The sequence below is a fragment of the Notolepis coatsorum genome (genome assembly GCF_963971535.1).
Source record: "Notolepis coatsorum genome assembly, chromosome: 5".
Lineage (NCBI taxonomy): Eukaryota > Metazoa > Chordata > Actinopteri > Aulopiformes > Paralepididae > Notolepis > Notolepis coatsorum.
In genome coordinates, this window is record NC_140169.1 from 96,980,011 (window position 1) to 97,002,631 (window position 22,621).

At 45.0% G+C, this 22,621-nt stretch overlaps 1 protein-coding gene across 1 annotated transcript in view; it reads left to right on the forward strand.

Moving 5' to 3' along the window:
- igf2r (insulin-like growth factor 2 receptor) overlaps positions 1 to 22,621 on the forward strand; it is a 178,342-nt gene that overhangs the window by 95,257 nt on the left and 60,464 nt on the right. The window contains exons 20-32 of the mRNA XM_084314480.1: positions 597 to 692; positions 1,044 to 1,145; positions 1,428 to 1,590; positions 4,854 to 5,027; positions 6,081 to 6,230; positions 7,080 to 7,258; positions 7,903 to 7,990; positions 8,223 to 8,299; positions 10,752 to 10,884; positions 15,110 to 15,240; positions 15,568 to 15,671; positions 17,135 to 17,268; positions 17,453 to 17,649. Of these exons, the coding sequence (XP_084170606.1) occupies positions 597 to 692; positions 1,044 to 1,145; positions 1,428 to 1,590; positions 4,854 to 5,027; positions 6,081 to 6,230; positions 7,080 to 7,258; positions 7,903 to 7,990; positions 8,223 to 8,299; positions 10,752 to 10,884; positions 15,110 to 15,240; positions 15,568 to 15,671; positions 17,135 to 17,268; positions 17,453 to 17,649 (1,728 nt within the window). The remainder of the gene's footprint in view (positions 1 to 596; positions 693 to 1,043; positions 1,146 to 1,427; positions 1,591 to 4,853; positions 5,028 to 6,080; positions 6,231 to 7,079; positions 7,259 to 7,902; positions 7,991 to 8,222; positions 8,300 to 10,751; positions 10,885 to 15,109; positions 15,241 to 15,567; positions 15,672 to 17,134; positions 17,269 to 17,452; positions 17,650 to 22,621) is intronic.

Sequence of the window (22,621 nt, forward strand, 5' to 3'; positions counted from 1 at the left end):
ACACAACTGTGAAGCCGAGCATGTTTAATCTGTGTAGTGATGATTGTGTTCTCTAACATCACGGTGAACACCCCTGATGTGGTTATTGTCAATGAAAATCTTAGAGAGGTAGAACCTCTTCATTCTAGAGGTTGGTTGTACTTTTGGTTGTACTTTTGACTGCAGCCTAGAGGCTTTCTAACTAAGATGATGAAATATCAACAACCGGTGCAGACCATTTCACAGCTGGGCTACAAGTGTACGTTTTTATATTTGGTAGCTTAGGTCATGTACACAAGCTGGTTGTGAGCGACCACCAAGAGAAGGACCAAGCAGTTAGCAGGGTATTGTTCAGTATCTGCTGTTATTGGTAGCCGCTCAATATGGAGACGCAGCTATTTGTATCCATGAAGACGCTTCACCTGCTACTGTTATTTTCATCATATTTCATCTTGTTACAAACAAGATAATAACAATTATGCAACAATGTGGTTGCCAGTCAGGCACTTTTGTAACTAGCTGTTTCTCGATATCGTATTGCATTATTAGTGTTTATGTCCTTGACATAATTGTATTTATTTATGCATAAATAAATCATTTGTGTGTGTGTGTTTCAGTCGTCGGGCCCCCAGTTCCTCTTGTACCAGAACTGTACTGCTAACTTCATGTGGGAGACTAGAGCCGCCTGCGCCATCAGAACCACTGAGAATAATGTGAGTCCACCTGCTAGACCAGACCAGAAATGACCCAGAATGCTTAAAAACTAGTCATGAAAGATATTAGATGAATAAAAGATACTTTAAGACCACTAAGATCACTAAGATACTTTAAGACCAGCATGCTTATAAATGAGTTATAAAAGATACTAGATAAATAAAAGATACATAAAAGATACACTAGGATACTTTAAGACCAGCATGTCTATAAACTAGTCAGAATCTGGTGTGATAATAGATCATCCTTCTTAGCTGTTGATAAATCCCTTCAGAATTGAGGGTTGACTGAAGTTGAAGCTTTTATTGCTGTTATCTGTGTCTTAATGTCTGTGTGTGTGTGTGTTTCAGTCCTGTTCGGTGGTGGATCCTAACACTGGTTTTGAGTTCAACCTCCTACCTCTGGCCTCTAAGACCGGATACATAGCTACAGGCAATGGCAAGACATTTATGGTAGGACACATACACTCTTTACCTACACACTCATGCACAAGTTCCCCTCACACAAACCCCTAATAGTCTCTTCTCTTCTCTTCTCTTCTCTTCTCTTCTCTTCTCTTCTCTTCTCTTCTCTTCTCTTCTCTTCTCTTCTCTTCTCTTCTCTTCTCTTCTCTTCTCTTCTCTTCTCTTCTCTTCTCTTCCCTTCTCTTCTCTTCTCTTCTCTTCTCTTCTCTTCTCTTCTCTTCCCTTCTCTTCCCTTCTCATTTCTCCTCTTCCCCTCTCTCCTCCATGCAGGTGAATATCTGTGCTGATGTTCCAGCATGTGGTGTGGACATTGCGGGCTGTGAGCTGGAGGGGGGAGAGCCTAAAAGTGCAGTTGGTGTTGAGAGAACCCTGCGTTACTCCACCGACGGTCTGCTGATGCTCACATACAAGGGAGAGCTGGACAAGCCCTCAGGTAACCCTTTAGTCCCGACGTACTGTTCGAAAGATCTATTTGTTGCCGTTCGAACGGCCCCTCACTCAACCAAATCCGTCCCTCGGTTCTCGAGTTACATGACGATATGTCAGGCGAGTTTTTTTTTTTTTTTACGCGTGTGCGTCAGATGACCACCCTGGACTCTCGGCGCTCCAGAACTGCCAATCATCCGCTGATGGCGAAAATGATTGGTCAGCGTTGTAGCCAATGAGAGTACCTTTCCAATGGTAACCCACGTGGGGGGGGTGCGAATAAGGGATCTAGGTGAAAGTTGACGAACGAAAACCAGAAGTAAATCACACTTGAGAATGAACGGCCGTGGATGAGGAAATGGATTTGGAAGAGCTTTTGTTTTTGGCACACGGTTTACTCGGATCTCTTTCAAAGACTCATTTCTGAACGGATTTTTATAACATTTGGACCTGTAGTACATAACACTTCAAGCTATGGATCCGCGGTGTTTTCCAACTTATACCTAAACTTTTTTGGGGGGATATTGCAACCACTACAGAAAAAAGAGAGTATACAAGTTCAAGTTCAACTCAAGTTCAGACCTCTGTTACTCTATTTCATTAGCACTAAAAGTTAATTTCCTTTTTTGCATTAGTAACTTGATCTAGAATGTTATCTTTCAAAAGAGACCAGGCTCATGCATGTGCTATACGTATAAAGTATAAAACTAAGATTTTCAGGGCGGCTACGTGGCGTAGTGGGCAAGGCGCTCGCCACGAATTTGCTTTCAGTTTAGCTGGTCGTCCACAGTAATACACATTGGCCGTATTACGGGGAGGGAAACTGAAGGGTGGGGATCGGGCGTTGTGGACAGCGACTCCTACAGGTCGGTTGGTGCGCCTGCGCAGTAGAATCAGGAAGTGTCGGGGGCAGCGTGAGCCTCCCACGCGTTACTCCTCGACACTGAGAGATCGAGCTGCGCAGGTGAAAAGATGCGACTGCTGTTACCTCAAGTACCGGAGGGGACTTGTGCTATGTATGACTTAGTCCACATTGCAGCCGGCTTGTGGGAGGCAAGAAACAGTGTTCGTGACAGGGGAGGGTTGAATTGGATGATACGAAATTGGGATGGGAGAAAATATAGAAAAATGGGAGAAAAAGTGGATAAAAAAAAACTAAGATTTTCAAAAAAAAAAGTATCCAGTCCTCAAGTTCAAGGAAAAAGAAAAAAAAACTTGGCCACTTTTCTGCCCGCCTGTTAACTCATTCAGAGCCACGCCCATACCAAATTAGGGCTAGCGTGCCAACACTGAAATCAATGGGAGGACGGGGAAATTTGCGGACTTGCTTGCAGTCAACATGTACGAAACGGATTGATTTTTCATCTGTACATTTCCGTTTTATACCGTTTTGAATAAGAGTATAGTTTTGGAGATTTCTAGTAATTTCAGAGAAATCTGCGATAATAGCCCTTTAGTGCAATACACAAAACACGTAATTTTTCGGCTGATTTATGAATCGTTTTCAAATAAACGCTAGATTATCGATAGTATATGTGTCCTTATGCACGCTAGATTATTGGGTGCCTTGGTCAGTGCTAACGGCACGCACACACACGCGCGCTCCGATGGCGGAGAAAGGAACATCTGATTAACCCAAGACTGGTAAAATAGAGTCCTTACCTCACATCAGATGTTCTGCAAAAAGATTAATCCAATTCCTGATCGCCATTCCAAATATTGATCGCGTTTATTGATCCAACGTTATAGTCCAAAACACATAATCGACGCTGCTCCCAGCCTCCCCAGTGAATGTGGTAACACGATACTGCTTGCCTGAGAAGGGAAACCCCGGACCGGAGTATTTTTTCTGATGCACATTCCCATCCAATCCAATCCAATGATGTGCAATACCATCCGGGAGACGATAACGTCAGGCTGGATTGATGAAAAATGAATGGATATCGCTAATAAAAGAAATAACGATTAACACCCGACTATACTCTTGATTGGCACGGAACGCATGGCGAGTTAACCCGACTATACTCGTGGTTGGCACGGAATTAGTTAAGATGTTAAACAATTAAATCATAAGAAAATAACTTCAACCAAGGCGGCTGGGTGGTGTAGCGGAGATTGCGCTCGTCACCAATGCAAGCGGCTGCGGTCTCGACTCCCGGAGTCAGCATTGCCTGCGGCTTGGGCCAGTCGTCATACTATCTCAATTGGCAGAGGTAGCGGGTGGAAAGTCTATGGGTGGATGGGTGGGGATTGGACGTTGTGGACAGCGACTCCTACAGGTCAGTTTGGTGAAGCCTGTACAGCAGAGTCAGGAAGTATCGGGCCAGCGTGAGCTTCCCATGCGTTACTCCTCGCCACTGAGAGGCCGCACTGTCTGGTGAAAAGATGCGACAGGCTGCCTCCTCATGTACCGGAGGGGACACGTGATGCAAGGCTTCTATCCTCACTACAGCCGACCAGTGGGAGGCATAGTCTAGCAACGTTCAAGATAGGGAGGGGAGAATTGAAGGGGAGAATTGGCGATACGAAATTGGGATGGGAGAAAAATAGAAAATAAGGAGAAAAAGTGGATTAAAAAAAAAAAAGATAATAACTTCAACCACAACTTAACCTCTTAACAGGCACCCAGAAAAGTGGCCATTTCTTTTACTTGAACTTGAGGACTGCATACTTTTTTTGCAAAGCTTAGCTTTATAGTTTATACTTATAGCACATGCATGAATGAGCCTGGTCTCTTTTGAAAGATAACATTCTGAAGTTACAAGTTAAAAAAGGAAAATCACTTTTGGTGCCAATGAAATAGAGTAACAGAGGTCTGAACTTGAGTTGAACTTGAACTTGAATCACATTTTTCTGTAGTGGTTGCAAGTTTCCATATTCCAATATTCCAGCATAGAGGTATAAGCTGGAAAACACTGCGGTTCCATAGCCTGAAGTCTTATGTAGTACATGTGCAAATTTGATAAAAATCCATTCAGAAATGGGTCTTTGAGAGACGTCCGAGTATAAGCAGCGTCAAGAAAGCCGCTAGACGCTCGCAAAGTGCCATGACTTTCGTGCGTTCCGCACACGGGCATGTCGGGACGTATATGTCCCGGTGCACATTATGTGGTTAAATCATAAGAAGTTCTATTTTCATGGAATTCTGACTTGGCGTTTACATTTGTCACGTGAACCTAACAGCATATTAATAATACAATACAAATACTAATAATAATACAAATAAATTAATACTAATAATTACCTTCTCTCTCTCTCTCTCCTCTCTAGGGACTCGTTCTACCTTCATCATCAGTTTTGCGTGTGACCCGGACTCCCATCCAGGCTCCCTATCGCTGCAGCGAGCGGAGATGGGTTCAAGCTCACATACCACCGAAGACGTGTTCTTTCAGTTCTCCACGGCACTGGCCTGTATCCCCGCCCCTGTGGACTGCCAGGTCACCGGTAAGAACCACACAGGCGGGATCAGAACACACACACACACACACCACGCCCCGGCTGATGTGGCCTGTGTCACTATGACGGTCAGAGGGAGTTGAGATGAAATCAGAATAGGGAGGCTTCTGGTTTGAAAACGAGGAGGTAGGCAGCTAAAGAGAGGAGCTAAAGTTACAATTCGAAATGGGAAGAATGCAGGCTAGGCCTAGATCACAAAGTACGAGATGAAACGATAAAGAGATTACTTCGACGGAAAAGATGCAGGTTGAGGCGGAATCTGAACAGGTGCTCCAAGCTAACGCAACGGTAGCTAGCAACGCCGAGCAACCTAGCTGGGTGGATGTGTTACTGGCTAACATGCAGGCTAGCACGCGGGTTGGCTTAGATGCCATTCAGACTAAAAGGGAAGCTAAATTGGATAAGATCGATAAGCAGATGGAGGAGAACCTGAAAGGAGTTTGTGAAGAGATGGGACAACTGAGAGAGCACATGGACAAATTTGGAGAGGAGTTGAAGCAGGAGCTGGATAGCTTCAGAGAGGAAACTAATAGAATGTTTGAGATAGTTGACGTGGAGTTGCGGGCTCAAAAGAAAGACATTGGGACGGAATATCAATAAATTAGAATATTGTGGAAAAGTTTTTTTATTTCATTAATTCAATTCAAAAAGCGAAACTCTTAATAGATTATAGATTCATTACACACAAAGTGAAATATTTCATTGTTTTAATTAATACATTTTTATGATTATGGCTTACAGCACATGAACATCTCAAATTCAGTATCTCAGAAAATGTGAATATTACACAAGACCAATAGAAAATTTATAAATTGACTTTTCCACAATATTCTATTTCCCATTGGTCCTCCCAGCCCACGTGACCATTTCTAGCATTTCCATTGCCTATAGGCTAAAAGTTCAGTGAAAGATAGATATATCGATGGCTGAAATGCAAAACCTCCTAACTTTTTTTCAGCTTGCATTCGCAAAGAGAACAATTCAAATGGGTGGATCCCGTTTGACCCGTGTGAGTATTAACAATTGTATTTTGACCTCCAGATTCCCATGGTAACGAGTATGACCTGAGTCACCTGACACGAAATGGGGACGACAGTCCCTGGGTTGCCATAGATACCTCAGAACAGGCCAAGACACGCAGTTTCTACATCAACGTCTGTAAACCCCTGCCCACAGTGCACGGCTGTCCAGGTAAGTGTGTGTGTGTGTGTGTGCGCGCGTGTGTGTGCGTGCGCATGGTGTCGTTGTGCAGTATCTGCTATAATTGGCAGTGAACATAGTGCAAGGAAACTATAAAAGAAGGAAGCGTCATCACGATAGAATACCAGCATTCCATACAAAGGAAACTAAAAGAAGTAAGGATCATCACCTCCAGAAGACCAGAGTTCCATACCACGGAAACTATAAAAGAAAAAAGGGTCATCACATCAGAATACCAGCTTTCTATTCAATTTCTGAGGAAATGTACATCAACCAATATGTCAAACATTAGCTAGTTAACAATGCAACAAATTGCTGATGATTCTAACATCTGAGGTAATAACCTAAGGTTTAAACGAGGAGACGGCTGATCCCATTCAAATCAATGTCCGCCTAACTGAACGTATCCACGCTTGGCACCAATTTGCATGTATGCGCTACACAGTGACGTGATGATGACCCTTCTTTCTTTTATAGTTTCCTTGACGTAGTGTGGAAGAGATTTAGCTTTTTCTGTCCTTGAGGTGGAGTCTGTATGTTATTATTCTGGTGTCTGCCTCATTCTGTTATATGGTCCAACCTCTTGTCAGTTGAGCTCATATAAAACTGAAATGTCTCTGAATATCTGGCTGACTTTACAGTGTCTATGGCTCTTCATCTCACTCTCCCTCCCCTTCCATACCTCTCTCCTGCCCTCCCACTCTTTCATTTCTCTCCACCTTTCTGTCTCTTACTCTAATCTCTACTTCTCTCACCCCTCCCTCTCTCCCCCTCTCATTTCTGTACTATGTTTCTGATGTATCTTCTCTCCTCTGTCCCTCTACGTCTCCCTCCCTCCAGTGGGTCCTCTCGGAGCGTGTGCCAGTCTGAGTGGTACCAGTGTAAACATGGGTTATGTCCAGTCCAGTCCCCAGGTAGCCCAGGACGGCTCCATCAGCATCGTGTACCAGAACGGAGACCACTGCAGCGCCACCTCACGCTACTCCACACGCATTATCTTCCAGTGTGACGACAACCCGGTAAGTCATCAAAACACTGGTTCTCTACTGGTGTGGCTACATCAAGGCAGCCCCTTCCTACCTCTAAAACATGGCTTTTAAACTGGTGTGGCTACATCAAGGATGCCCGCTCCTACATCTAAACCACTGGTTCTCTACTGGTGTGGCTACATCAAGGCAGCCCCTTCCTACCTCTAAAACATGGCTTTTACACTGGTGTGGCTACATAAAGGCTGCCCCCTCCTATCTCTAAAAGACTGGTTCTCTACTAGGGTGGCTACATAAAGGCTGCCCCCTCCTATCTCTAAACCACTGGTGTGGCTACGTCAAGGCTGCCCCCTCCTACCCCTACAACCCCTCAGTGATACTGGTGTTACTTGGTGTTCAGGCATCATCCACCAAGTACATTACCTGCCCCCTGCCCCCACCGGTGTATGCTTTTTCTTTTTCTTTATTTCAAAACGATAAATTCATTGATCAATCATGTTTTGTAGGAAAAGCAATACTTTAATTCTGCGCCTTTCTAAAAGCTCAGTGGATGTTTTATTTTTTTATTATTATTATTATTATTATTCAACATAAATATATTATCTATAGCTCCTTTAACATTAGCCTATAAGATACTATAATTCAAAACGGCAACATATTTGGTTTCCTGTGTGTAGGGCTCCCCAGTGTTTGACCGTCAGGATGGCTGTGAATACGTCTTCACCTGGAGGACGTCTGAGGCCTGTCCTATCAGGAAGTCTGAAGGTAGGAGACTGGCGACCAACTAGCCAGACAGTGTGATTTAGTTCTATCTCTGCTGTAATAGGTAGCTAGACAGTTTGATTTAGTTCTATCTCTGCTGTAATAGGTAGTCAGACAGTGTGATTCAGTTCTATCTCTGTTGTAATCGGTAGGCAGACAATTTGGTTGCAGCTAATAAAGAAAGCTTGTATGACAGAATAAAAGCTAACTCCAGCTAACTCTCCTCTCCTGTTAGGTGAGGGGTGTCGGGTGCGTGACCCCAGGAATGGTTATGAATTCAACCTGAACTCCCTGAAGGACAAGGACTACCAGGTGAGGACAGACGGGCCACCGTTATTATTGCTTTGTATTTTTATTTTCCATCAGCTTTTGATTTTGTTTTTAAAACGTTTGTTTTATTGTATTTTCCAAGTGGGTTTTCTAGTTTTAGTTATAGTTTAGGTTTGTTTAAAACATGTTTAGTTAAAGGTTCTATAGATAACATTCAGCCACTACTGTAGATGTTGCACTAGAGCACCAGCATGTCATTCATCCAATCAGGTGCATTCCATGTAGGAACATGGGAAGTACATACATGTTTTGGACCCACCAACATTTCTTGAAACAATGAATTCATTCATCAATATTTTTTGTGGGGGGGAAGCTATACTCTTATTCCACACCTTTCTAAAAGCTATGTGGATGTACTATTTTTTTAAATGATTACTCTACATAAAAATGTTAACTATGGCACTAAAGGTGCTATACTTACACACACACACACACACACACACACACACACACACACACACACACACACACACACACACACACACACACACACACACACACAGTATAATATGCATGTAATAAATAGCTTGTTAATAAACTCTGTTACTTTTCATTTAGGGAAAAAAAGTTAGTGTAGAGCCCTGCTGACTCCTCCTTGTTGTTCTACTCCTAATAGTCTGACTCCTCCTTGTTGTTCTCTTCCTAGCAGTCTGACTTCTCCTTGTTGTTCTCTTCCTAGCAGTCTGACTCCTCCTTGTTGTTCTACTCCTAATAGTCTGACTCCTCCTTGTTGTTCTATTCCTAGCAGTCTGACTTCTCCTTGTTGTTCTCTTCCTAGCAGTCTGACTCCTCCTTGTTGTTCTGTTCCTAGCAGTCTGACTCCTCCTTGTTGTTCTATTCCTAGCAGTCTGACTCCTCCTTGTTGTTCTGTTCCTAGCAGTGTGACTCCTCCTTGTTGTTCTGTTCCTAGCAGTCTGACTCCTCCTTGTTGTTCTGTTCCTAGCAGTCTGACTCCTCCTTGTTGTTCTGTTCCTAGCAGTCTGACCCCTCCTTGTTGTTCTGTTCCTAGCAGTCTGACTCCTCCTTGTTGTTCTGTTCCTAGCAGTCTGACCCCTCCTTGTTGTTCTGTTCCTAGCAGTCTGACTCCTCCTTGTTGTTCTGTTCCTAGCAGTGTGACTCCTCCTTGTTGTTCTATAGACCACTACACTTCCGCGTTACATTGAAATCGGGGAGGAGATTGCGGGGGGGTCAAATGAATGAATGTGGATGAGAGCCTTGACATTAAGTGATTGCAGATACGGCTGTGGGGGTGCTGGAGACATGATCCAATAGACTTGTATGCGCCTGAGTCTCCTGAACACGGCGCGAGACATTCCTAATCGATCAGAACTAAATTGGCAGCGAAAAAGACCGTTTTTAAGCATCGATTTCCCCATGCACATGGGCAGATTGGCCACAGAGTGTGACGCAACGCACATCCACCTGGAATGTTCCATTAGAGGGGCATTAGAGGGGGTGTTGTGTTGTGAGAATGATAAGATGGAATTAAATATACAGTAAAAGGAATACAGTACAAATATACAGAAGTCTACAGTAAGTGTAATATTGCACAGTGTTGTGCATTTATAATCAGTAGCTTAGGCTACATAGTAGGCTAATGACAGCCTATTCTAGTCTAGCAGGTGCTGGTATAGACTAGTACTGTTGATTTTCAGTCATCTATGAAATTTTTTGCCTAGATATACCGTATATCTAGGCAAAAAAAGGCATATATGTCATATATTATACTTCTATACCAGCACCTGCTAGACTAGAATAGGCTGTCATTAGCCTACTATGTAGCCTAAGCTACTGATTATAAATGCACAACACTGTGCAATATTACACTTACTGTAGACTTCTGTATATTTGTACTGTATTCCTTTTACTGTATATTTAATTCCATCTTATCATTCTCACAACACAACACCCCCTCTAATGCCCCTCTAATGGAACATTCCAGGTGGATGTGCGTTGCGTCACACTCTGTGGCCAATCTGCGCATGTGCATGGGGAAATCGATGCTTAAAAACGGTCTTTTTCGCTGCCAATTTAGTTCTGATCGATTAGGAATGTCTCGCGCCGTGTTCAGGAGACTCAGGCGCATACAAGTCTATTGGATCATGTCTCTAGCACCCCCACAGCCGTATCTGCAATCACTTAATGTCAAGGCTCTCATCCACATTCATTCATTTGACCCCCCCGCAATCTCCTCCCCGATTTCAGAATCCCGGAAGTGTTGCGGTGGTCTATTCCTAGCAGTCTGACTCCTCCTTGTTGTTCTATTCCTAGCAGTCTGACTCCTCCTTGTTGTTCTGTTCCTAGCAGTCTGACTCCTCCTTGTTGTTCTGTTCCTAGCAGTCTGACTCCTCCTTGTTGTTCTGTTCCTAGCAGTCTGACTCTTCCTTGTTGTTCTGTTCCTAGCAGTCTGACCCCTCCTTGTGTTCTGCTCCAGGTGCACAGTGGGACGTATACGTACCACCTGTCCGTCTGCGGGGGGCTCAAAGGAGGCATCTGCACCGAAAAGGACACAGGAAATGACCTTGTCTCTTCCTGTCAGGTGGAAGGAAGCACTCACAAGATGGCAGGTAGGTGAACTAAGGCTGAATCTCAATGTCCACACTACAGACGTGTAGACTGAGCCCTGACAGACTTGACTGATGTATTTCTGAGTTGTCTGGGGTCCTAGAGGATTTGAGGGGTTCTGAGTAGGAGGAGCATTTGGAAGAGCCCTCCTCCTCTCTGTCTAACTCACAGGATCTAGACCAGGGGTTCTAAAACTTTTTTGTACCCGACCCCATTTTATTTAGGAATTTTTTGGCGACCCCACACTTAATGTATTGTGTAATTTCAACGTGGAATTAAGGAATATCTAAATAAAAGCACACGTTGTTGAACTTGATCATGCATATTTATTAGAAAATTGTATTACAGCACTATGTTATCAATATACATTTATAAAACGAGGCATATTTAGCCAAAATATGTTGCCAGAGCATTATTTTAAAAAATAATAATAATTACTGTATTGATTTTTTAAATGTTATTTTCTTGCTAATACGCACTGTCAGTCACCTACCACTTTGGGTCGCGACCCGTAGTTTGAGAACCACTGATCTAGACTGGGGATAATCGTGCCATTGGCTGACTATTTCAGTTAGAATTCTCCTTCCCTTCCGCTATATACGACCCAAGTAGATTTGCAAGGGCACCGTCACTGCATCCGGGGCTTAGTGCCTTCCAGGATGATTGTGATTTGGTTTAAAGAAATACAAACAAGCCAGAGCATCCCCCCCCCCCCCCAATAGTGGAATGATAATAGGTTCAGCCAGACCTGGCACAGCACTAACATAGTGTTTCAAGTTTCTTTAATAGTTGTCATACAGAAGTACAGAATACTTTTATACAAAATGCTTCTTACTGTTATGCTCCAGAGACTGTGCAAGACAAGATAAGTATGAAATAAAATAACATAGTATAGCATGTAAATTAGAAGTAAAAAAAAATGACCGGCGGTTAGGTGGCCGAGCGGAGATTGCGTTCGTCACCAGCCCCGGAGCTGAGCTGGATTTGCCTGTTCGAATCCAGCTCACAGCTCCGGGGTTGTCACCAGCTTGGCTGGCCGTCTGCACTGATACAATTGGCTGTATCAGAGGGTGGGAGAAGCTGGCGGGGTGGGTCCGGGTCGTTGTAAACAGCGACTCCTACAGTTCGGTCGGGGCGCCTGCTAAGCGCGGATTGGACGTGAGGGGGATAGTGTGGTCCTCCCACACGCTACGCCCTCTCAATGAGAATCCGCGCTGCCAGGTGAAAAGAAGCGGTGATTGGCTGGACGTGTGTCGGAGGAAGCACGTGGTAGCCTCCACTCTCCCAGATGATCTGACTGTGGGGGGTAAGTGCGCAGCGACCAGGAAGGGACTGGGAATTGGCATACGACTAACATTGGGATGGGAGAAAATCGGAGGAAAATGGAGGGGGAAAAAGACCAATAAAGAAAAAAAAAAAAAAAAAAGAAGTAAAAAAAAATGAGGTCACAGTGTTCAGTATAGACATATGTACAATGTTCGATGCAGAGTAGACGTAACTGAGTTACCATATAATATACAATACTGTGTAGTGTACTAATATACAATACTATATAGTGCAAGGCAGAAATAGGATGAGGTGCAATTTAGGTACAATTTACAGTAGGTGTACGAGTTGTAGTGCAAATCCTTTATCAATAAATATAAAGTGTGTTTGTGTGATCTAAAGTGTGGAGAGTGGGTGCTGCAGTGTGTTGTTTGTTTAAGTTTCAAGTTTCTTTAATAGTTGTCATACAGAAGTACAGAATACTTTTATACAAAATGCTTCTTACTGTTACGCTCCAGAGACTGTGCAAGACAAGATAAGTGAAATAAAATAACATAGTATAGCATGTAAATTAGAAGTAAAAAAAAATGAGGTCACAGTGTTCAGTATAGACATATGTACAATGTTCGATGCAGAGTAGACGTAACTGAGTTACCATATAATATACAATACTGTGTAGTGTACTAATATACAATACTATATAGTGCAAGGCAGAAATAGGATGAGGTGCAATTTAAGTACAATTTACAGTAGGTGTACGAGTTGTAGTGCAAATCCTTTATCAATAAATATAAAGTGTGTTTGTGTGATCTAAAGTGTGGAGAGTGGGTGCTGCAGTGTGTTTGTTTAAGTGAGTGTGTGCGTGTGGGTGTGTGTGCTGTGTGCATTTGATGGTTGTTGCATAGTGTTTATTGTTCGTTTAGCAGCCTGATGGCCTGGGGATAGAAGCTTCTTCTGAGTCTTTCTGTGCTCGCCTTAAGACTCCGGTATCGCTTGCCTGACCGCAGCAGTTCAAAGAGGCAGTTGTTCGGGTGGCTCGAGTCCTTAATAATTCTCTTAGCCTTCCCCTTGCACCGCTTGTTGTAAATGTTCTGGAGGGTGGGAAGCCCCCCTCCAATTGTGCGTTCGGCTGAACGTGTCACTCTTTGTAGTCTGCTACGGTCTTGTGCAGTGCTATTCCCAAACCAGGAGGTGATGTTGCCAGTCAGGATGCTCTCTATTGTACATGAGTAGAAGTTCCTAAGGATCTTCTGACTGACTTGGAACTTCCTTAGGCGCCTGAGGAAGTAGAGGCGTTGTCGTGCCTTCTTCACAACACTGTCAATGTGTGTGGTCCATGTCAAATCCTCGGATATGTGGGCTCCGAGGTACTTGAAACTGTTCACTCTCTCAACCGGTGCCCCGTCGATGCTGAGGGGGCTGTAGTCCTTGACCCCCGACCTCCTGAAGTCCACAATCATCTCTTTTGTTTTGCTGACGTTCAGGGAGAGGCAGTTCTCCTGACACCACTGTGACAGGTTCTCTACCTCTTCCAGGTAGGCCCTTTCGTCGTTGGCAGAGATCAGGCCCACCACTACTGTGTCATCAGCAAATTTGATGATGGTGTTGTTGTTCCGCTGTGCTACGCAGTCATGTGTGTACAGGGAGTAGAGGAGGGGGCTCAGAACACAGCCCTGGGGGGCCCCTATGTTGAGCGTGATGGATGAGGAGGTGCAGTTGCCTGCTCTTACCACCTGGGGTCTGCCCGTCAGGAAGTCCAAGACCCACTGGCAGAGGTCATAGTTCAAGCCCAGGTCCCTGAGCTTGGCTATGAGTTTGGAGGGGACTATGGTATTGAATGCTGAGCTGTAGTCGATGAACAGCATTCTCACATAGTTCCCCTGCCTCTTGTCCAGGTGTGATGCTGCTGTGTGCAGCACATGGGCTATGGCGTCCTCCGTGGACCTGTTGGGGCGATATGCAAATTGCAGAGGGTCCAGGTTGATGGGGAGGGAGGAACAGATGTAGCCCTTCACTAGCTTCTCAAAGCACTTCATGGCTATGGAGGTGAGGGCTACAGGGCGGTAGTCGTTGAGGCAAGCGGGCGTAGATTTTTTGGGTACAGGGATGATCGTGGACTTCTTCAGACAGGTGGGGATGACAGCCTGTTCCAAGGACAGGTTGAAGATGTCAGTGAATACCGGGGCCAGTTGGTCGGCACAGACTTTTAGGACGCGGCCGGGGATGCCGTCCGGTCCTGCTGCCTTCCTGATATTCACTTTTTTAAAGATCCGTCTCACCTCATGCTCTGTTACCCTGAACACTGAGTCTCCATCAGCAGACCCCCCCCCCCCCCCCCCCCATTGCCGTGGTTTGTAGGCTGGTGTTTTTATTCACAGCCTCAAACCTCGCATAGAAGGAATTGAGATCATTTGCTAAGGAGATGTCATTGTTCAGTTTGAGGGAGGTGCCTTTGTAACCTGTCATTGTTCTGAGGCCCTGCCACATGCCTCTAGAGTCAGCCTGTTCGAACTGAAGTTCAACTTTATCCCTGTAACGCCGTTTTGCCTCTTTTACTGCTCTCCTGACGTTGTATCTTGCCATCTTGTGTTCTTCCATGTTGCCTGTCTCCAGCCCGGTGTGGAGAAGTATGACTATGCAATACTATCATCTGTGCAGTACAGTGTTACCGACCTTGGATGTTGTTAAAGTAATACATTGAATCGGCAGAAAACAGCATAACAGCATGAATGTGGGTTTATAATAAATCAACATGTCCTATTTATTTTTTAACCTGTCTGTCTGTCTACTTGTTTGTCTGTCTGTCTGCCAATTTGTCTGTCTCTGTCTATCTACCTTTGTCTCTGTCTCTGTCTATCTACCTTACTGTGTGTGTGTGTGTGTGTGTGTGTGTGTGTGTGTGTGTGTGTGTGTGTGTGTGTGTGTGTGTGTGTGTGTGTGTGTGTGTGTGTGTGTTGGTAGGCATGGCCTCTCAGACTCTCAGTTATGTAGGAGAGCAGTTGATCCTGAACTACACCAACGGAGACATCTGCCATAAGATCTACACCAGATCTACTGAGATCTACTTCACCTGTCACCCTGACATGCAACCTGTGAGCACACATGCACACGCACGCACACACTTTTCTGTGTATCACAAACAGTACTGTATTTGCAAATCTGGTATGTCATAAATGTATAGATGTAGCAGTACTGTCTATCTGTATGTCGTGTATGTCATAATGTTATGATTAATTGAAAATGGGGGACCCTGATGTAAACAAGACGAAAGTCTTTCTCTGGTCTGCATCCCCTTAACAATTGTATGTATTTAGCTGTACTGTACTGTACCCATTCTGCAATCTGTTAATAAAGTTTTCAATCAATCAATCAATCATTTGAACCTGTGTATTGAGTGTAATGCAATTTCCTACCTTCAGGGGGCTCCAGAGTTCATTAAGGAGACTCCAGACTGTACCTACATGTTTTCCTGGCGTACAGCTCTGGCCTGCATCCCCATCAAGACCATCAGCTGCTCCTACAAGTAAGAAAGCTGCCCAGACCAGACTCTTTTCCTCCTCCGCCTCCTCCCCCCATTCTCTTCCTTTCCTTCTCCTCGTTCTCCTCCCTATTCTCCTCCCTCTCCCCCTCTTCTCTTGACTCCTCCTTTCCTCAGTTCAAATTTAAGCTGTTAAGCCCTAGCCCTATTTTCAGAAAATCCACATAAAAGTACATGCCCAAGTAAATGGAAGATTGCTCCACTTCTACAAGGTCAATTAGCATGTTCTCGGTATCTAGGAACATCTATGGACCTCAGGGAATGTATTCCCAGTGTCCGAAATATTGTGTCTGTTACTATGCTTGAGTAAATCGTAATGAAACAAATTAGAATATAAATTATAGAGCTTACAGGTTAATAAAAGATGAATTTGTGATTTTCCGTAGCAGGTATTTGAAGCTGTTAGCATGACACAGATCCAGGAGACATTTCAGAATGTATTCTAGAAACTTGAAAACGCATTATGATAAAAATATGTTTTTTATTTCATTTGTATCTAACTAAAATCAGATTTCCCACTCTTCCTGGAAAACATGGAAATTCAGAGACTAGATTTCCAATCATGGGAAACCTGGAAAATTCATGAAAATAACCAAATATCTTCGGGGGGAGAGGGGTTACGATGTTGTCCTGGAAATGTTGTATTTTATTTTAGCACCTGTCCTCAGATCGCCTGTGTAAACCTAGATGTGTATTTTGTTTGAAACTCAACTGTTGGTAGGATTGTAGCCGCGCCACCCGGTCTGTGGCTCACGCTCTTTTTGTTTTGGCCGCCATGGTATTTGACAAGCTCATGCTTATTCTCCTTATTTCTTAAGTGCTGTAAAAATCCTGACCGTAATGACAGGTAGCAGCGATGGGTAGCGTTCACCTGTGATGAACGTGAGGCACTACATCATGAACCCTGCATCGTTAAAACATTTGAAATAAAATTGGGGTTAAATGTGTCACTAGGCCTACTGGTAAATTATATGACCGTTTGTGAGCAAGTGCTGTCCTGGATTGTCAAGAAAAGCTCCTGGAAAATGATTTCTCAAAAAGAGTGGGAACCCTGAAGATGTCTGTCTGTCTTTGTGTGTTTATCTCTCTCTGTTTCTCTCTCTGTAAATAAATAAAACTGACTTGACTCTCTCTCTCTCTCTCTCTCTCTCTCTCTCTCTCTCTCTCTCTCTCTCTCTCTCTCTCTCTCTCTCTCTCTCTCTCTCTCTCTCTCTCTATCTCTCTCCCTCTCTATCTGTCTAACTCTTTCTGTGTGTCTCTCTCTCTCTCTCTCTCTCTCTCTCTCTCTCTCTCTCTCTCTCTCTCTCTCTCTCTCTCTCTCTCTCTCTTTCTGTGTCTCTCTCTCCCTCTCTATCTGTCTAACTCTTTCTGTGTGTGTGTGTGTCTCTCTCTCTCTCTCTCTCTCTCTCTCTCTCTCTCTCTCTCTCTCTCTCTCTCTCTCTCCATAGTGATGGTCAGGGTCACTCCTATGACCTGTCATCCCTGGCCATGGACAGTAGGAACTGGGTGGTGGTGCCCTCTACAAGCGACACGCAGAATCGCTTCTACATAAACATCTGCAAGTCTCTGGTGCCTGACGAAGGTGTGTGTCTGTCTGTCTGTCTGTATCTGTGTGTGTCTGTCTGTCTGTCTGTATCTGTGTGTGTGTCTGTCTGTCTGTATCTGTGTGTGTGTGTGTGTGTGTGTGTCTGTGTGCGTGCGCGCGTATGGTATATCTGTCATTATAAACCCACATCTCTGTTCCTCCTCATTCTGTCTTGTGATAGGTTCATGGAACTGTTCGTCAAGTGCAGCGGTGTGCCTGAAGGAGGGCCAGGAGTATGTGAGTCTCGGGGAGGCCGAGGCGGGTCCCAGCGCCGACAGGGGCATCCTGCAGCTGAAGTACACCAATGGACATCTCTGTCCCGACAAGCTCCGCAGGAAGAGCACCGTCATCCGCTTCCAGTGTGACGGGGACAAAGTGGTGAGGGTCGTAACGTTAGGTCTTTGATGTCCCCCCTTTGATGTTTCATCTCAGATCGTGCATTTTGGCAGCCTCTATTACTCCTCCGTTTCACTCCTGTTCTTTAACGGGCTGTTTCTGTGCCTGTAATGAGCGAGCCACTTTTATCGTACAAATACGATAATTATCGTACATCTAGCAGGAGTGCACGAGCCTGTACCGTCGAACGAAAATTCAGCTTTGACGTGAACCGTGTCATCTGCATAAGCACAGGGCTGCCGTCCACCAGATGGGGACCCTGCATCATTTTGTATTTAATTATTTTAGGTGGCCAGCATTTACAAAGTGCATAATATGCTCCACAGTTTTGATCATGATCCTGTCCACGAGGTGGCCCTACATGACTATTCTCAAATAGATTACCAGCTTTGATAACATGTTTGTTGATGGCTAAACATACCTCTTTTTGTTCTGAGATCAAGGAGTCACCATTTATAATCTCTGCAGGCAGGGAAATTGGGGTTCTGGTCTTATTTAGATTTGCCGCCTGAGTAGGAGCTGGTTACTAATAATCAACTTTAGCCGTTCTCACAGATGCTGTACATTTATTTCTGATCCGTCTAATTGTTGCCCGGTGTGATTGATCACCAGAGCGTCTGCCAAGTGACCAGTCTCTATTTATCTCCTTAAGCAAGGCAGATAATTCAGGTGTGAACCAAGGGATTACAAAAAAAATTATTCTAAGCCTTTTATAACGTGAAAGGTCTTTGAGAAAAAGTTGAGTGCTACTTAGACATAAGGAATTTTTTAGTGTAGTGGATGACACTATGGTATAGGTCAGTTAAAAATGCCTGATTACTAAGGTTTTTCATATTCCTTTTGGTAATAGTGCGAGACTCTGATTTCTCTAATCGAGAGTTTCTAATACAGGCTATAGGACAGTGATCACTGACTCCTAATTCAAAGGCACCACAAGCAATTATCTTATCAGTCTTATTAGAAATAATTAAGTAAATTATACTTGACCTAGAATAACTTTTAGATTTGGGTTCAGTAACCAACTGAGATAAGCCAAGGCTACTACTAATCTCTCTAAGATGGTTTGAATCATTACTAAGCCAATCAATATTAAAATCACCTAGAACAATTAACTCAACATTTGAGTACTGAGATAATAGTAACTTTGCTATCCTATCAATAGAGTTATTAGAGACTCTGAAGTGCTGTCAAAATTAATAACAGGAGGCTGCATTGGTATTATAACTAAGTTTGGAGTAACGGCAGTACGACCTAAATTATAAACGGGGGACCCCTGGTAGTGATTCGAACAGGAATAATAGCGACAGGATTGGAACTATGAGCAGACACAATATAGATATACAAAGGGGACTAAAAACAAAATGGAGATGATTTGAACTACTTACTTATGTGGGCAGCTGTCAGGCCAGAGAGGCATTCATACAGGAGTTTATACAATTTAATGTTGGTTGCTTAGCCCCCAGATAATTTGGGTGAACCACATCCACTTTGTACAGGTTCACTCTATTCCAAAACGTGTCAAAGTTATTATGAAGCTATGGACTGTGGACAGTACAAAAAGTCTGCAACCAGCAATGCAGGCTGAAAAGGCGACTAAAATGCTCTGAGCCATGTCTTAAAGATGGAATAGGACCGGAGAGGACACAATGTTTTCCCAGGCATAAGGTCCCTACGAGCTCTCTTGTTCATGGAAGTAGAGGCTTGGATGTTAGGAGTGGGAACTCAGTAGAGTCATCCAAGTGCTCGGTCAAAGGAGCGTAATAAGTATTCACCAGTGTCAAACTAAATGTCAGGGTTAAACGGGCAGAAGGACAGTTCCCTTTTTCCCCCCTGCCATTCACCAACTTTCATTTACTCCATTAGTATGGCTGTCCTCTTCAATCAGAACCTTTTCGATGAGTTCCAAGTGTGTGAATGATGGATTCAAAGTATCTTTTGCTGCAAGATGTTTAACAGTAGCACACAGCCAGCAGCAGAACAGCCATCTCACAGGTTCAAGTTTCTTTATTAGTTGTTGTTGTGAAGGATCAGATTAAACCGAATATATATATCTATTTATATATATATATTTAATTGTATTTGTATATCGTTTGATATCCCCTGTATATTCCTTGTACAATATGCACTGAATATCCCTTTAGTCTACTAAACAGCCCATAATAGTTTCATTCTACCATTGGACGAGAACCTGGCGCCAGGTTGCCATACCCCCTAGGTCCAAGTTCAATCGTGCCGCCCAACATGTCGTGGCAAGCCCCGGTTCCGCGTAGGAATACGTCGGGCGAAATACGAATGGTACTATTTGTTCATAGCGCATATATATATGGCGCAAGTAAAGTAGAACTTCCTTTTTAGTCCAGTTCTTTACCCTCCAACAGAGTGACAGACGCGAAGCCTCACCCACGACGCACGTGTGGTGTATTAAGGCCTACTTGGCCCCAGAATAGGCATTGAGATATCGTGTAGATTAATAGTTGAATAGTCATAGTTTGGCACTATACCGTCGAGTTGGACGTATTCTATTAAGCTAATAATAGTCTATTTATGTATGGTGCATCGTTCGGTTAGAGTTCTAAAGTTATCAGTACCCCCATCGTTCCTGACGTTATCTGGACGCTTAACCAGGCTGGGCAGACCCCTAGTGGTGCTTGCATCCGAGGAGCTCCGGGCCAGGGCGACTGGACCTGTATATTGGATTACTCTACCCGGACGACGGCGAGCCTTCCACGGCTTGGATTATGCTTTGGGTGCTTTGATTATTCCATGGATAAAGGCCAACACTGCGGAGTGTTGGAACTACCCCCGGAGAGGACTCCAGGTGAGACGGCGCTCTACACCAGTGAGGTCGCCTCACGTCTCTCCGTTGTGGACCGGCAGCTACCGTCCACCAGAGGGTCCAGCTGTATTCGTCTGCGGACCGAGGTTCTGTGGGCACCGTGTTCAAGACTTTGAATTCTCCCAAGAAACCGTCGGCCAGATGGGATACCGCCAGCGGCTTCTCTAACCCCCCCCTCCTACTGTCTTACAACCAGCGGGACCCCCCCCCCCCCTTAGTGTATCCAGCTATAATCATTTAAGTACCATCGCTATAGTTTCCTAAATATCCAGGTTGTATACTTACTCCCTGCGTAACCAGAGATTGGACATTCAATGTTGATTTACCTACGAATACTCATTTGCCATACAAGTGCATATTTCAAATCATAAGTGTAAACAAGTGAACGTTGTATATACCTTTTGCTATATTAAACCTTCGATTTGTACATTTGTGTGGATTCGTTTCATCAGGTGGGAAAGTGTTCATCATACTTATATCATGTACTGGATGGCCAGAAGTTAAAGTACAAGAGGTAGTGGTATTAAATATCATATCTAACAATACAGTCAGGGAATTGTACCCCTCAGTTACAATTGGTCCTTCGAGCCGGAGGGTAACTAGTGTAATATTAATATAGTGTTATTAATATTGAAATGGCCTATGATGAACACTCCACGAAACGGTCCTCCTAACCTAGAACGCCCGCGGCGCAGACGACAGACACCTCAGTACTTAGAGGCTTACACTGTCAGTCAACTACCTAGCCTTCGACAAACGGTAAACGCGGTAAAAGTAGAAAGTAAAATTATGTCTGACCTTAACGAGCAGGTTTCCCCGACCACAGAGGCCCTAGTAGGTCCTAATGTAACTGACCAAGCTCACGGTGGGGACCAGGAGGGAGCGGACATGCCTTTACCCCCCGCCACTACCCAAGAAGTAGTCCCCGACCAGCCCCGGGAGGAAGACAACCCTACAGAGAGAGAACTCTGCACGGAAGAAGAGGAGGAGAGCGCCGAGGAAATAGAGCTCCAGGACTCCCCAACGAGTACCCCCAGGAGCGGCTCACCTCCACAACCGCCTTCCCCCAGCGAAGCGGAGAGGATGCTACAACAGGCGTTCCTCGTCAGCCTGACAGCCTCTACCGAACGCGATCGACTCCAAGCGCGAACATTTTACCATTGAAAGAGACCGTCTCCAAGCACAGGCGCTTAGCGAGCGCGAACAACTCCAAGCGCAACAACGGAGCGAAGAAGAGCGCACACGCCTGGAGATGAGACGCCTTCAGACAGAAGAGAATATGGCAAGAGACCGGGCCGACGCCCAGCGCGCCGCTGCCGGTGCCCAAAGAGAAGCAGTTCTCACCAAGCGCGAAGTCGAGCGCGACAAGTTACAAGCGCAGCTAATGGAGCAGCTGATCCGCAAGGCAACACCCTCTCCCTCCGCCAGGGGTTCAAGGAACTCGTCGAGACAACAGTCAAGGGCAGCGTCTCCTCAACGAGCAAGCGACCCTGAACTTGACCAACAGACCGAGCCTAGACCCCCCGCAGACCCCCTTCCCAGACCGGTCCAAGCGAGACCCAGCTACAAGGAAGGAGCGGCATACACTGCGGAGAAGCTAAATAAACGATTACAGGATCTGGAAGATCTGATAGAGGAAGAAGAGGGAGAGGAGGAGAACCAAGCCCGACGACAGCACAGTACTCCACCGGACCAGGAGGTCCAGTACAGTCCAGGCTATACCCCCGCGGCGCTGCGCTACAGACCCCCGACTCTATTCGCGGGTGAGCACGACGCACGACCAGCCCCGAGGAATAGCACCTGGACCAGCGGGCCATGGTACCCTGTCAGTACCAGCCCACAGCGAGGCGCAAGAGGGGACTCGCCCAGGAGGTCTCTCCCCCAACGCTCGCCGATGTATCAGCCATCCACGGCGTCATACATTGCCACGCCGTCATTCCCAGACTTCGCCTATGAGAGTCGAGCACAGTACACGGAGCTCCGGATGTGCTTAGAGACAATGATGGTGGATGTCGCTGATGAACGCCACAAGTATGCAATATTACTGAAGCACCTGAAAGTACCGCGAGCGCACAATATAGCGCTAGCCTATGCCACCTCTTCGACACCATACACAGC